The 16,209-nt window shown below is 35.9% G+C and overlaps 2 protein-coding genes across 4 annotated transcripts in view; one reads left to right on the top strand and one right to left on the bottom strand.

Moving 5' to 3' along the window:
- The window catches only part of LOC136986946 (cytochrome P450 3A4-like), a 125,875-nt gene that overhangs the window by 32,778 nt on the left and 76,888 nt on the right, over positions 1–16,209 (bottom strand). The gene's annotated exons all lie outside the window — the stretch shown is intronic.
- LOC136986948 (cytochrome P450 3A4-like) overlaps positions 1–16,209 on the top strand; it is an 88,247-nt gene that overhangs the window by 67,057 nt on the left and 4,981 nt on the right. The window contains exons 2-3 of one of the 3 annotated variants that reach the window (XM_067284587.1): positions 10,881–10,977; positions 11,040–11,089. The exons of the other annotated variants lie outside the window; for them this stretch is intronic. Coding sequence (XP_067140688.1) covers positions 10,881–10,977; positions 11,040–11,089 — 147 coding nt within the window. The remainder of the gene's footprint in view (positions 1–10,880; positions 10,978–11,039; positions 11,090–16,209) is intronic. 3 annotated transcript variants of the gene reach the window in all.

The following is a 16,209-nucleotide window of genomic DNA, read 5'->3' as shown; positions in this document are numbered from 1 at the left end:
ATTACGGATTAAACAGGTTTATTTAGAAAAATTCAATCGCGAATAACTGACTTTAAATATACAGAGGATAGAGTATACTTCTTATGTGATAGTATCTGCGTTTACAAATTAACAGAATTTTCCGTTTTTTACACATTATTATGCTATAATCTAGGAAACTATGTTTAATAATAAGACATACTACAGAAAGGGTAAGAAAAGAATGTCAGTCATTGTAACTAATGTATTATTGAAACTTTCATTCATATAGATAATTAATTTTATCAAGATACATTTCTCCAAAAGAAAATTATCGACATTTCTCGTAAATATAAGTAAATTTTATTATAATTTAGATAAAAACTCATTTTTTCCCCACGCATGGCTTCTTTCCCCTCCCTCTTACTCCTATACTTGAAACATTCCATTTCATAATTTGATGTAATAATAACGTTTAAATTGATTCTAAATAAAATATTGACACTTAAAATAAGTTAATATATATTGTCACGAGTCTCAGGTGTATTCATAAAAATGTAATAATCTATACAATAATACTTTCTCACATGCTCCATGTGTTAAAGTTTGCAGCTGTAATTGAATGTAATATAGAAAGAAACAAAATGTTTATATTATCAATAGTTATAAAAGATATCTTATTTTCACGTAGAAAAACAAAATAAGACAGAAGAAACAGACAATCACACGATATCTCTATCCAGGACATTCTATAATTCATTTCAAATTTCTAATGTCAACATACATGAATATTTTTGTGTGTGAATATTATATTTCGATACTTTTATGTTTCTTCACTAAGAACATCTTAAAGCATTAACTTTTTACCAACATAAAACAGTCGAAGTAGGAACAGGCTGAAATTGACAACAAATTATAAACTCTGTTCTGGGGATGTAAGCTTGTTTGTCTCCATCTTTGATATACAGTAGAGCGTCGATAAGTGGAACGTCGGTAAGTGGAATGGCCGGAAAGTGAAACGATTTTTAGTCGAACTGTGTCGTGCTGAATCGAATGTTTTTGATACTAAATTTACTTCTAAAGTATAATTTTCATGTTTTTTATATTCTTTAATATATTTATTTTGTTTGTACAAATGGCAGAAATAATTTTTAACGATACAATAGCCTCGATGATTATTGTAGAAATTTTCGTTAGGCTTAAAATCGACGAAAATTTAACACGAAGCGACACGCAACGGAGAAAAATTCAACAGGAAGCGATACGCAACGGAGAAAAATTTGAACATCAGACAGGTTAATGTATTTTTTCGTACAAAGTCGGAAACTGGAACAAATCATTAACTGGAAGGACCCCAGTCCCCAATTGGTTCCACTTTTCGACGCTCTACTGTAATTCGTTTTTTTCTGTATTTACACTCAATTTACGTAAAAATTATTCTATTGTCCTGTTTATAATTAATAGCCTGTCTTTGTTTCTGTTTACTGAATGGAATTTTACAGTAAAATATTCGGTAACTAAATTATAAAGGCAAAACAAATTAAATAGCTTAATTTTTACAATATCCACTTAAAATGGATAAAAGCATTATTGCATATTTGTTATTTATTCGTGCATTACGACGTCTTTCGAAGAAATAATCATTTATTGTAGAGTTTTTATAAGCTAAAAATTATTCTGTTGTCTTTGATGAATTTTGTTAAAATTTACTAATTTTTACAGAAACATTAAATTCTAAACGAGGACATTAGTTAAAATATATTAATTTGTACACAAACAATAAATTTTAGACATATTTCTTCGTATTTCTTGGTGATCACGTGACCGAAAGCTATTTTTATCTTGTCGGGAATTTTCCCAAAGTGATCTTTGTCATATCTAATTTGCATATTAGTGATAGTACATTACTAATCTTTATTAAACAGATGTAGACATTTTATATTATTTAAATTTGACTGGATTAGTAAAATAATTATATAAAAATTTTCAGTATTTTGCAGGAAACTTCAATCCAGATGACGTAAGAGTCATCCATGGTTTGTTGGAAAATTTGCGCAATGATCTTTTTTATATCTAATTTGCATAATTATAATGGAAAATTATTAACCTTTATTAAAACAGATTTAGTTATTGTGTATTAATTTAATTCATCGGGTTTCATGAAAGAATTTTTTAAAACTTTTAGCATTTATTTTAAAACTTTTCGTCATGTGATGCAATTTTTCAAGGAGCATCACTATATGAATCAATTGGCGGCAAAATTTTATAGAGCGCGGTCTGGTGTTTCTGTGTTTTTCTTGTTTTTTTCGAAGTTCACTGCGATAATTTTTTATTACGTGTATTCGTACATTTTGCGTTGTTTTTAACGGATAAAAGGTGGAAATTTTACGCTGAATATAGAACTTGTTTTTCAGAATATGCTACTTTACAAAAAGAAAAGTTGAAAATAATTTATTTTTCGACAATTTGGGAGAACTGACTTTTGGATATAACATATGGATATAAATGAAAGTATGTATTATTGGGCTACTAATTTATTTGTGTTTATGGGTATTGTTGTACTCCAACTGACTTTGTTTTTTACTATGTTAGAGAAAGTAGGTGACACATTGGATCGCTGACATAAAACTGTTGGCTTTTTCAGAGTGAAGCGGACCCTCTCAGTGAAGTGTTTTAGGGAAGTTATGCTTTTTTTTCTGATGCATGCCAATGATAAAAATTGTTTTTAAAATTAAATATCGGTTAATGACGATAACATATGTTATAAATGTGACATTGAATATAAAAATATTTCTACATTTTTTTATTGTTTTGTTGTTTCTTAAAGATTAATTTATTTAAATTTATTATATGTCAAGTAAGTTTATTTACAAAATGCTAATATTTTAATCTGCGTTAATATTTTGGTGTAAATTTGAACAACAAATTTTAAAGTTTTGAATAAAAGATATACTGAAATTTTCTTTTATTTACAATGATTACTTCACTTCTACAGAAAGTAGAACACGAGACGACCTTCACCCACATTTCAGTCTGGGGAGAAAAACCGCCAGGCGACGTAGTTGTAAACATAACCTTTATGTCATCTATTGTTGTGGATGAAATTCGTTAACTGTCAATTACATTTTCTTGAATTTGATTCGCAGGTTGAAAAAAATCGTCATAACAAATGCTTAAAACTTCATTTTCAATTTTATATAATTTTTTAAATTCAAAACTTTTGGAAAAATCGTAACGGATTAAAAATCAAAAAAAGAATTTAATATAAATTTGAAAAAAAAATTTAGCGAAAAATTACCGCGAAAAAAATTCATATATAAAAAAATTATATGACAATAAAGAACGATTTTTTCTTTACTGGACGTAACTGTTTAAAATTTTTTTTCTTAAACAGAAACGAGAAAAACGCGTGGGAAAATTTTTAAAAAATTTCCCACGCTCTATCTCCACAACTAAGTGGTAGCGCCGCGTCTGACTGTTCCACTGTTAAGAGGTTAAGATAGACATAGGCATTTCGGCAAAGTCAGAAACGTGGGTCGACGGTCACCTCGACGTGCATTCCTTCACTGCCAAGCTGGATGTTCTGCTGATGGGAGACGAAAACTTCCGCAACTTCCCGGCAGAAGTTGTACCAGTCTACCGCTGTCGCGAGGGCCACACTGCATTCCTGTGCGGCAAGGGTGACCGGCTCCTGCTTGACCCAAGAATATATTACCATTAGTACCTGTAAAATACAAAGAAAACACATCTGTTATACATATGGCATCATAATCGGCACGATCAAATTACAGAAATGCGGAATGTAGTGTGACAGACGAAAGGCAGTACTTTTCGGTTAGCAGGGCTCCAGGAACTTGTACAACTCTTCTTACGATTTACTTGTAAAATGGCATTTTTCTTCAATTCTGACTTATGCAATATCCATAAGTCAGAATTGAAGAAAAATGCCATTTTTTCGTCTATTTTACAATTCGAACGCAAGAGGAATAGAAAGTCTGCTTCCATCGTTTTTCTAACTTGTTTGTTTGGGACTTGTACATCTGTTTTTAGCGAAATCGAACTATTATTTTGCATGTTTTAGATGAAAATAAATAACAAATAATTACAAAGGTGACTTTTCAAGTGAATAAGTCGACTGCTAACATTGGTATAGAGTGGCTGACTGACAGAATGCTACCGAAAAATACCGGACTGGGAACCGCCAATTCTGTGAGAACTTATAGCGATCAACTGTAATATACTTTCTGAGCGGAAAGCTTCGCTCTTTCGAAGAATGTATTGTGGGTGCAAGACAGGCTACCAGTGCACACGGCCCTCTGGACGGTGCCGCCAGTTCGTTGTCGAACTGTTTTCTTTTGTTTCAGTTTTTTGCAGCGGTAGACGAATCCGAACCTGTCAGGTGGAGCTGGTTCCTTTTGCATGGGGCCTGAAAAATTACGACAAACACATTGAAATGGGTTAGAAAAGTAGTGAACCGCTGCCCCGCGAATATTGACTGTTCCTGTACATGCAGGAATCAAGCGATGCTTACCTCCGCAATGAGGACACAGCAGAATGGAACTGGTTAGGTCCGGATGTGGCACGAGCCCAACAAAATGGCAAAATTTCTGTGCAGCCTCTTCGATGGGAAAGTAGGTACGAAATTCGTAAGAGGTGGTGTTATTAAATATGTCGTCAGGATCCAATACAGGAGACGCTGATCGGTCGCATGTAAACGGCATTGTTATTGTGTCAAAAACTTGGGAGCAATGGATCCAAGGCGGCGTAGCGGCTTATAAAGCTTCAGTAGGCCATGCCGCGGTCACGTGACCCGCAGCCGGCTCGTCATTGGCCGCACAAGGGGCCCGCTTCAACTTAGCGGCGGAGGTGGGGCTGCGTAGTCGGGCGCTCTCCATCTCTGGCAGAGGTGGGGCCGCGCGCACGGCCTGTCATGCGCAGTGCGTTCCTCAGGCTCGCATGCCTGAAATATGAGTTCCAAATAGGTTCTGGCAGAGCGACCTGGCGGGCAGGTGCATAGAGAAGTGGACTGGCACCTGCCAGGACGGGGAATCAAGTCTCCGCTCAGGTAAAAAGTGTAATAATAATAGACACTTGTATTTACAGGCTGCAGGTGGGAGACTTGGCCTGCGAGCAACGTGCGAACGGGAGACAGTGGCGGCAGCGCGGACAGGGGGGGAGGCGCGCGCAGGGGTCCAGGAAAGGGGAGGCACGCTTTTTTTTAAACACTGAGAGGTGGAAAACCGAAAAAAATATTGGGTCACGTGACCCGGCTTTTTTGCCCGCGAAGCCACATGACGTAGGCGCATCTTTCAAGGGCTATATCTCCCGAAGGGTCACATATAGAGGTTTGGTTCTTTTGACTTTTTTGCTCACACACGGGGGGTCGACAGTTTGGGGGAGACACGCCCCCCTCATTTGGACCTAGAATCTTGCCATTATCGTTTATTTTTATTTATTTTTTTAATATTTCGAAATAGTAATTATTTTGACAAAATCCTTAAATTCTAAAATCGGGATATAGTATTTAATAAATTGCGGAGCAAATCACGTGATCACATCTGCTCCATTGTAAATCGCAGTCAAGATGGCCGCCATCTTGACGTCACTAAGTAACCTAGATCGAGATTACTGGAAGGTCCGCCATCTTGGCTACCTAGGTACACGTTAACCGGCCGTTATGTTAATTCGTGGTTTGAATAGGAAAAGTCGCTATCACGTGTTTTTTTCTGCCGCGGTCGATGTCACGTTTTTTATGTCGAACGAACTAATGTCAATGAAGAAGACTTGTAAAATATCCAGTTAGACCTACTCGAAAGTAACAGCGTAAACCATATGTTTACCTAAGTAGAGATATTGTTAATATGACAATCTCAAAACTTAATAGGCCATGGTTGTATATACATATTCTTAAAAATATACAAATATAAATTATTTTTTCGAATACGTCTGAAATCACAGTATATTTTTATATTTAAAATATTAAATGTTTAACAAACTTATTAGATATAGCTATATATACAGTAGAGTGTCGTTTATCCGAAAGCCGGTTAACCGAAAGCTTTCCAGTCGAACTGTGTCGTGCTGAATTGAACGTTTTTCATATTACATTAACTTCTAAAGTATAATTTTTTTTTATATTTTTCAATATACTTATTTTGTTTGTACAAAATAAAAAAGTAATTTTTAACGATACAATAGCCTCGATGATTATTATAAAAATTTTCGTTAGGCTTAAAAACGACGAAAACTCAACACGAAGCGACACGTAATAAAGAAAAATTTTAACATCAGATAGGTTAATATATTTTTCCGTACATAATCGGTTATCCGAACATTTGTCAGAATCGTATCGAGTGTCGCTATCGGTGTTTTTCCTCACTCCTTGATTTCCAGTGTTTTCCACTCGTTTTTCAGCTTTTCTGTTGGCTGTGTTACAGTTCTTTATCTTTATAGCCTTCGGCTTTTTTGATGTCCTTTCTTTGCCCAGGTAGGAGTTTTACTTTTCGGATTTTTCTCCTGGAATGGCTTCTCCTCCCTAAGATGGCGTCGCCCTTGCGCGGAAGCCATCAGCAGCCACCGCCGGGATCGGCGATGAGCTTGCCTACCGAAGAATTACGATTTATTTCTCCCTTGTCTGAATTGGAGAAATATCATTCAATCTGTCCGTCTCTCTCCTCAGACCAGCTCTTCACGATCTTCTTGGAAGATCAGGGACCACTCTGTCGCCTTTGGCCTGCCGATCTTCATGCGGCTCCGAAACCACATTTTCCCCAATCAGGCTGCAAGATGTATGATACTCCCGAAGTGGCTTTCTCATTATCAAAACCCGGGACCATCAGGCTGCAGAGGCAGCCCTCAACATTCCCGCCATAGCCAGGATTCCCAGTTCACGGTCGTTTGGCCCCGGACTGCGCCATTATGGCTTATCTCCTATGTGGGGTGGACCCTTCTATTACAGTTTGCGAAATCTACAATATCCTTTCGGCCTCCTCTCTCCCGGTCACAGAGGTACACCGATTCACGCGACGGGACGACGACATCGTTGTGCCTAGTTCAACTGTTTATTTCTTGGTGGCCAGTGCCTCCCCATTGGAGTCTGTCACCATTTATTACCAGCGTGACCGATGCGAGCGGTTCATTCCTTGTCCGCGTCAGTGTGACTGCTGTTTAAACTTTGGTCACGACTCCAAGACGGCTGCGGCAGTCGTAAATGTATAACTTGCGGGGCCAATCACGACCCGGCTAAATGCACTGCTACTGCAGCCGGCTGTGTGAATTGCAGAGGGGATCACACCGCAAATTCTCCCCGCTGCCCGACCTATCAACGAGAGGCACACTTGCTAAAACTTAGCATTACCTAACACTGTTCATATGTAGACGCGAAACCCCAACGACATACGCTAAGGTCGTGTCAATCTCTTGTCCTGCAACGCTCAAATAGCCCTCGACCACCTTGAACACTGGGCAGACTCATGGAGCTTATCTTTTTCTGCCGCTAAAAGCGCCACTGTTGATTTTTCTCCTAAACATCATCATCCACCACTAACTTTGTGCTTTCGCTCGGGAAACATCATCCAGCGTCCCTCTCTCTGTATCCTCGGTGTTCATTTTTCACAATCTTTCACTTGGCACGCTCACGAAACTTTCTTGAGAACGAAAGTGACACGTGCTGGTTCCCTCTTCAAATTTTTCGCTTTTTGCTGTAACAACGCCAGGAGGACTGACCTTCTCCACTTAGTCTACACCATCTTGAGTCCGATGGCGGAATTAGGAGCCCCCCTTCTGGAAGGAAGTCTCCCAACAACTATCTGCCGCATCAAAAAACCCATCCACGAAGCTCTTCGCACTGCTTTGGATGTGCCCAGGTCTACACCGCTTCTGTCACTATACGCTGAGTCCGGTTATATTCCACTCCAGTCCAGGCTGCGCCAGAGGCCATATCGCACATTATCACTCACCTCTCAAGAGGCCAATATAGCCCGCTACACATGATTGTCCACATTGCCTCTGGTCTAGATTATTACTGTTGGCGCCCTTTCCAGAGCCCTTATGCTTCCAGAGTTCTCTCCCAGATCCATCAGGAGGGCCTTCCTATCTCTCACCTCTACCGTCAGAGGCATGTACCCCCGAACTCTGTAAGCGTCGCTACTCGCATACGTCTAGTTGACTTTCCGAACTCTTCCACCAAACCTCCGGCAGCCTTGAATGCTCGGTTTGCTGAATTACAAGCAACCACCTGGCGGGGTTGATCTCTTATTGGGGCCGATGCCTCAAAATCCCACTTACGGACGGCGTTCGGTGTGGTTGTTCTGGCCCACACCGTTAAGGAAACATGGTCACTCCACTCCAACTGCAGCGTCTTTGTCGCGGAAGCCCTCGGTATTCAACGGGTTGTCCACATCAGCACCCGTCTTAACAGTCCAACGGCCATCCTTTCAGACAGAAAATCCGTTCTCCAGGCTGTCGCCAATGTCAGTTTTTCTTCCCCGGCAATCATTATTGACCTTGCTGCCACAATCAGTTCACACCCCACATCCCTAGAAATCGGATGGACTCTGGGTCACGTCAGTATCCATATTAACGAAGCTGCTGACCAAGCAGCGAGCAAGAACACTCCCACCGGCTCCTGGTGGAGGTCTCTCATGGCACGTGACCTCATCCGTATTTGCCGGATTCGATTATTCGTACTCACACCGACACCTGGTCCACTATTCTCCGGAGTAAAGGTTGCGACCATCTTCGTCCTTTCTCCTCTTGGCTCTACCATTACGCATCGTCACGTCACACCGAACTCTATTGGCCTGTCTTCGCACTGATACTGCCCCGTTGAACAGTTTTCTTTACTCTCGACGCCTGTGCGTCTTGCCTGACTGTCCCCACTGTGGATTGACAGAAACTTCTTCTCACTATTGGCCAGTTTGCCCGCAGTATGTGGGGGCCCGCTAAGATTTGGGTCGTTCCTTGACCTTGGACCTGTCCATCGTCCGTAACTTAACTCCTATAGAGAGGTTTCATGTCGACATCATGAGTGACGTCATGAGCATGCGCAATTGTCCAGCGTCATCTTTGTGACTTGTTTACGTTTTGTGTGTGTTCACGTGCGCTTTAACTGGAGTTCTTGTGTTGTTTTTTTTTCGTCGCGAATATCACTATGGTGATTTGTTGTGTAATTGGGTGTAATGCTAGTTCACTCAAGAACAAAGGAACATTATTTTTTAAAATTCCCGGCATTATTTGTCATCAAGGATCCTAAACTGAGGAGCTTTCACGACGAAGGCAAACTGCATGGCTTTCGAGAATTAACCGGAAAAATTTCGTTACGAATAAAGTGAATATCAATACAAGAGTTTGTCAGAAACATTTCATTTCAATATTTACGTTAATAAACACTAAGTTATATTTTAAAACCTAAAAGAGTTTACTGATTTGCTTATATTAATTTAGTTAGATATAGTGCATTTATAAACGAATAACTAATGTAATTTCAGGATTTAGCTAGTGCAAACTTATAAACATTACACGTTAAAACTAAAAGCAAGTAGGCTTATTATATGCTAGTTTCAACTAGAAAATAAAGGTACTGAACAATTTGAATTAAAAAATTTCCACAGTTGTTTTTAATTAGACTTTTACTTTCAGACAAAAATTTTTAGTTAAGAAATACGTAAAAACACGAGTTTAAACAAACAAAAGAAAACATATCTTTCCAAGCAATATTACTTCGCTGTTATTCATTACTTTTACATCAGGAGAAACCCAGCCACTTGTTAAATAGTTATGGGCCTCTAAAGACTTATAAGCTTTCGTTTGTGACAGGGTGTACAAATTTGTTGTCAAAAGCAAATAGTTTATAATCTCACCAAATTCTACTTTCGGCCACAACTCTTGATCTACGACGAAGTCTGATAAACTGGGTTCGTATGGATCGCCTTGAAATAACAAAATTTTCTCTTCGTACAGAGCTGCATCTCGTCCTGTTAGACCGCTAGAATAGCCCACAAGAAAAGAATCTTTTTTAGCTTAATCCATGATAATAGAACTGCAGTATTTTTGTACGTTTAAACTAAAAAAAGACGTCGAATAACAGACCACGTGCAAGCTAAGCGAGCGAAAACTACCACAAAAATGGCGAATGGGCGGAGCAAACGTGTGTTTTATCACGTGACATGCGACCTTGAAATCTCTCCATATACTGGCCTCGAGCCGACCTTCCTCCTCATCAACATATGGAAGCCTTGGAACGTTTTGTGTACCGTTCTAACTGCTTCGCCTAATAGCTAAGCGGTGCGCCTCGGAGAAAAAGACAACAGGCTAGAGTCTCCATATTAACAACAAAAAAAAGAAAGAAAATCGGTTATCCGAACAACCCCAGTCCCAAATTGATTCGAATAAACGACGCTCTACTGTACTGTTTACTTAGACCTCTTTTATTAAAAAGACTTATTATACTGGTGTAGTTTCTGATTAGCAAAGAAAGGAGATCTTAGTCAAAAGTCAAAATAAAATATCTTTATTTATACCTGATATTTTCTTTTGACTATTAACTAAGATCTTCTCTGCTAATCAGAAACTACACTAGTATTATAAGTCTTATTAATAAACAAGGTCTAAGTAGACACTGTTTTACATTTCTGTGTATATACTAAGGACATACAGGTATAGAGAATTAACTTACAGATATTTTGATTTGACATTAAATTTTACATTTTCTTATGATGTGATTCATTTTTCTTAAAAAAATATTTATTTTTAGAAATTAAAAAATATAACGTATATTTTAAGAAAATACTTTTATATTTTCATTATGAAATCAACGATATTTACTTATACTGTACTGTACAATCAACAAAAATTTAATAAGTTAATACTATAACATTTCCGTGTAGAAAAAGATTAAATATTTAACGTTACAATATTTCTAGTTGGAGGAAAAGAAAAATGAGTATATTTCAGCGATATGGAATTCCAGGACCTAAACCCAATTTCATTACGGGAAATTTAATGGAATATAACGAAAAAGTAAGTGTATTGTTAAAATTTCAGATTTAAACTGTGTATTTATGAACTTCACCTTGTTTTAGAGAAACAAGTGCTTCGATGAATGGATAGAAAAATATGGAAATGTTGTTGGGTAAATATCATTAATGATAATGCAACGTTATCATTTTTATCAATGATAAATTTTATTAGTAACGTACAGTACGTATCAATCGTACTTAATTACTTATAATATAAATTGGATAAAAAATTTGGTACTTGTTGGTTAGCAGTGTAAAGTACTATTTTTAGTATCTTAGGAAACCTACACTAACTGCGGTCGGTAAAACTTCCGTTAACCTAACGGGTACTTTACGCGGATTCGAGATTAGTTTGCCAAGACTGGGCTTTTAAGCGTGCACCGAAAAATTAGTAATAATAACGATAAATATCAAGTCAAATCAAAAACTTCAAATATATTTAAATTAGTAACTAGAATGTACTACGTACAAATGTCAATAATCCAAACAAAATTTATTAACGAAAATCAACAAGTCAACCCGACAATAAACTCAGCTACTTAGCTTAACTTAATATCAATTCCCCTTTGAAAATGCGACAAATCAAATACTTAGAAACTATGATCAAAATCTCTTACTAATTAAACGTCTATCAGTCACCTCACTATACGAAGAACCTATTTCCTCAATCATTTCGATATCGTCAAATCGAATTCCTCTTTAACACCTTGGATCGTCCAATTATCAATCTGGACTTCTATCAGAAAATACTTCGCTTTCGAATTCACCTCGCTCTCAAAGTCGCCTCGATTTGGAAATCACCTCTCTCTTCTTCGGTTAACGTACGGGTTTTATACTGTGAGGTGACGTCACACTTCAGCTGAGTTACTCCCCTTATTTACATACCTAGTTGCTAACATTAATTTTCTTTTCTTGCAGCTTTAAGTTTCCGACAAAGCTTATAAACCGTTTACAAAGTATTTATCATAATTTTCTGTGATGTTAAGACGGGTTTATCAAGTATTTCTTCACTAGTGAGTGCGGGGACTCCCCCCTCCATTTTTTTTCTGCGGATCGTTTACTTTTGCTGGGCAGCGCAAATGCACAAGATTTTTCCTACGGCGCTTATTTCTCCGTGAGTTGTTTTATCTTCTTTTTTTCGTTACTAACAAGAGAGTGGTGGGGAACCTTCGTCCTAAATAAACATAAGCCCCAAACAAAATATAATAAAACGGAAAAATAATAATAAAATAAAAATAACGCTCGGACTCAGTTCCTTACACCAGGGCGGCAGTGAAAATCCTACTAGTTTTGCAAATTTGAAATTTTATCTTGCATTTTTTACATACAGTTAATTGTAAACATAAATTGAATTATTACAAAGAAAATTTTTTTTATCTAACAATATATTTAGGAACATTTTTAGTTTTAAGAACTATGGCGGGTTAATCATTACCTAAGTTCACGTCATGGCGGAGGGACGCACATTTTAACCTAACTTAACCTATTCTAATAAAGTATCAGAATTACTAATGTAACATGTAAAATAACTCAAAAAATTAATCATACGAAGAAATCAAAATTTTCGTAATTTATTAGAATAAGTTAGCAAATAATAAATAAATATTAAGCATAAAAAATACAGATCAGTTGATTTCGTACCTATTATATGGTCAAAGTAAGAAATCCTTTAGACTTGTAAGCCTGGATGTAAAATCGATGTATCCATCAATGAAGTGGAACTTTATTTCGGAATGTGTAAGTAATTATAATTTATCTACCTATATCATAGAATTTATACAAATTGCTTTAAAAATAGTTATTTTTTTATTCTCTACAGAGTTTTACCGACAAAAAGATAGGATAGCAATGGGGTCCGTAATAGGCGCTAAGATTGCAGATATACAGTCAAACCTGTTCTTATGCGCTCTTTTTATGTGCGATTTTTATTTGTGCGATTTTTTTAATGCGAATTTTTAATTTGTGCGGTATAGTTGGCGACTAGTCTCGTGCGATTCGTCATGTCTTACGTTGACTTATTATAGCTAAATAAACTTATTATAGCATAAATGCACTTATTATAGTAATATTATTGCATGAATATGCGAAAAATGAAATAATTTACTTTTTAAGTCAACAAAACACCACCTAAACAAAAATATGTAAAACAGACAATAGACCAGACGATGCAGTCAAGTGCTGACATCTGTTGTCAATAAATTCTATTTCGTACGGTTTTGAGTTATTTTTTATGTGAGACTTTTTTTATGCGGTCCCTGTTGACCGCATTAAAAAAATATGTTTTAATTGTGTCGCGAAAACTATTATTTACAGTCATTCGTGAAATCTCGTGAGATTTTTTTTATGCGTTTTTTTTAATGCGGTCCCTATCCCCCACATAAAAACAGGTTTGACTGTATTTGTATGACAACATTAGATCAAAAGATTTTCCTATCCCAGGGCATTGCTTTTTATGATAGGTACGTAGATGATATATTGATTCTGTACGATTCCAATATCACTACGGCTAAAGACATTGAGATTTATGCTAATAGTCTAAATAAAAATATTACATTTACCTATGAAGAAGAAAGAAATAGCGAAATGAACTACCTAGACGTTACAATCACAACACAGGAAGAAACGTTATTATTTCGTAAGTACGAGAAAAATTGCAATAATAATAAGGTGATTAATTATAAATCGTACTGTCCAATAGGCATAAAGAGGAACGTTTGTTAAATGGAATTAAGAAAGATCTCTAGTAGACCAACATTACAGAAACATATAGAAATGAAAAACTGCAAGATTTTTTAAAAAATATTTATTTAATGATTATCCACAACAACTAATACGTAGGTGGTATAATTGTTATACCATTAATAGATATAATGCAAAAAAAGAAAAAGTTATTAATTTATATATAAAAATTCCATATATTAGAAAATTTTATGAAAAATATAAAAATAATTTTAAAACTTATTTTGTCAACTTAGTAGGTAAACAAAAAAATAGATTGAGTAAAGGCATTTATTTGGTAAATAAAGGAAATGTTAAACATCCGACAAATCCTTTGGAGCTGGCAGGCGTTGTATACAGACTGATGTGCACATGTGCAACAAGTAAATATTATATCGGTGAAACAGGAAGACAACTTGAGAAGCGGCTGAAAGAACATGAGGCAGCAATCCGGCTAAATAGAACTGAATCTCCGTGGCATCAACATTGCAGTGTAGAACATTGTAATATAGATAGAATCAACATTAAAATACTGTATAAAATATAGAATCTTATAATGAGAAGCATTGTCGAGCATTATTGTATCAAGAGTTATGTAAATGTTATTAATTTAAATACCGGCGTATGTGTCGATGAATGCTAGAATAGCTTGATAGAGTATAAATGTACTGGTCGTGTGTAACATGATATCCACTGAAAAGGCACAACGTGTGAAATGCATTTGGATAATATGGTTAATAAAGTATGAAATATTTGGTAATTTTCTAAATAAGAGTCCATGTTTGGCTTAATTCATTCGAAATCGGATGAAGAAGAGTGATTTTAACTCGTTTATTTTAAAAAATTTTTTATAATTTTTTGGAATAATTGTTTTTTAACATTAGAATAGATTAGGTTAGGGTAGAACGCGTAGTATAATTTTGACTGGTGTCTTGCTAACCAGAAAGTACCGAAAATTTATTATACATTTAAATAAAATTATTTAAAACCATAGTTATTTAATGTTTAACTTTAATCAATTTTATAAATTTAAGAATAAGGAATTTAAAAATTATATTTAGAAATATGCGGGAACAATTCATGCAACTTGTGGCAATACTTTGAAAATCATGTTATAAATATGAAAATCTGTCGGCCAGACATTCAAATAATTATAAAATCGGCACGAATAAACGCACAAAATGATCCAGAAAGCATTGAAAAAGTACATCCCGAGGCTTACAACAAGCCGTATCGCTCTCATTTATAAATCTGACCGCTGTTGTGGTAATGTTATATTCGTTAACCGCTATAAATGTTTGGACTATTACAATTGATACAATACAATCAAATTAGGAAGTTTGAGAAGGGATCAGTGTCGTCTGCCTGCTAAAAGCTGAATGATCATATAAATAAATCAGCCAGCATCTAGTTCGTAGCAATTTGTCAGATTTGTGATAGTGGATTTAGAAAAGCACAAATATTTGCCATATTGGCGCTGGGAGGTCCCTTTGGATTACTGGATGACAAAATTGTGATATTGTCAAAGAACTATTGTCAAACAATAACTAGTGTTTGCGACCTGTCAGAGACACACAATGAAGCATTTTCCCATTGCATCTACCGTTTCCCGTGAAAACGATTGCTATAGATGAGTTGCGTGGAATCTCATAGACACTAATTTTTACTCCAAAATTGTGAAATTATTGGATTCATATCAGAAACTATGACTATATCTTTTACTTTCGTATTTTGTTTACACTCTAATAATGTAAACTACTTGCAGGTTTACAAAAATGCGCATTTTATGTTTAATTTATTGTAATTTGATCTGGTATAATTATAAAACTAACATCAAATTTTACTTTTCTCTGCTTTCACCAATTGATGTCCGCTTGCAATTTGACACGGAAGTGATGTCTTTCAAGGTCAGGGTAGTGAAACATCATATATATAATAGAAGATTATCATTACAGCCGATACAAACCCTTACAGTTAAAGTCAACAAACTGCAGTTTTCTTCTGTTACTCTGTAAATAAAAGCTCCTGTGTTTTTAATGAGCCAAATGATGGTGTTATTGATTCATTAAATTCGGAAGAATGTTTTCTTCTAACATTTTACAACTAGTATTGTTAGGGCTAATCACTTTATTTTCAATTATTATGCGATACAGTCACGCAATTATCAGAACTCGATTATCATAATTCGAAAATGAATATCGTTGCAACTATTACAGAAAGTATTAAAATTTTTGTCCATTGTTTGTCCAGGAATATTTTCTATACGGGAAACAAAGTGATCAAGTAATAATGCGTGGACCATCATAAAGTTGGCAATTTATCACATGATGCTGACTGCATAAATTACTGACTTTATGTCTTAAAAATACAAGAAAAGTTTATCTAATATAGGTAACTGAATTCTCGTGTTTGGTATTTGCGCTTTTGCCTATTCGTGATTAAAAAGATGTAAACAACCACACGACTCTCGCGAAACATTTGCGAAATCGCGAATTACTTTTACAATATGTCTATC

This window comes from Centruroides vittatus, unplaced genomic scaffold (genome assembly GCF_030686945.1).
Source record: "Centruroides vittatus isolate TY-2023 unplaced genomic scaffold, ASM3068694v2 scaffold_1424, whole genome shotgun sequence".
In the NCBI taxonomy this organism is placed as follows: domain Eukaryota; kingdom Metazoa; phylum Arthropoda; class Arachnida; order Scorpiones; family Buthidae; genus Centruroides; species Centruroides vittatus.
This window is presented reverse-complemented; position numbering and strand designations above follow the sequence as displayed.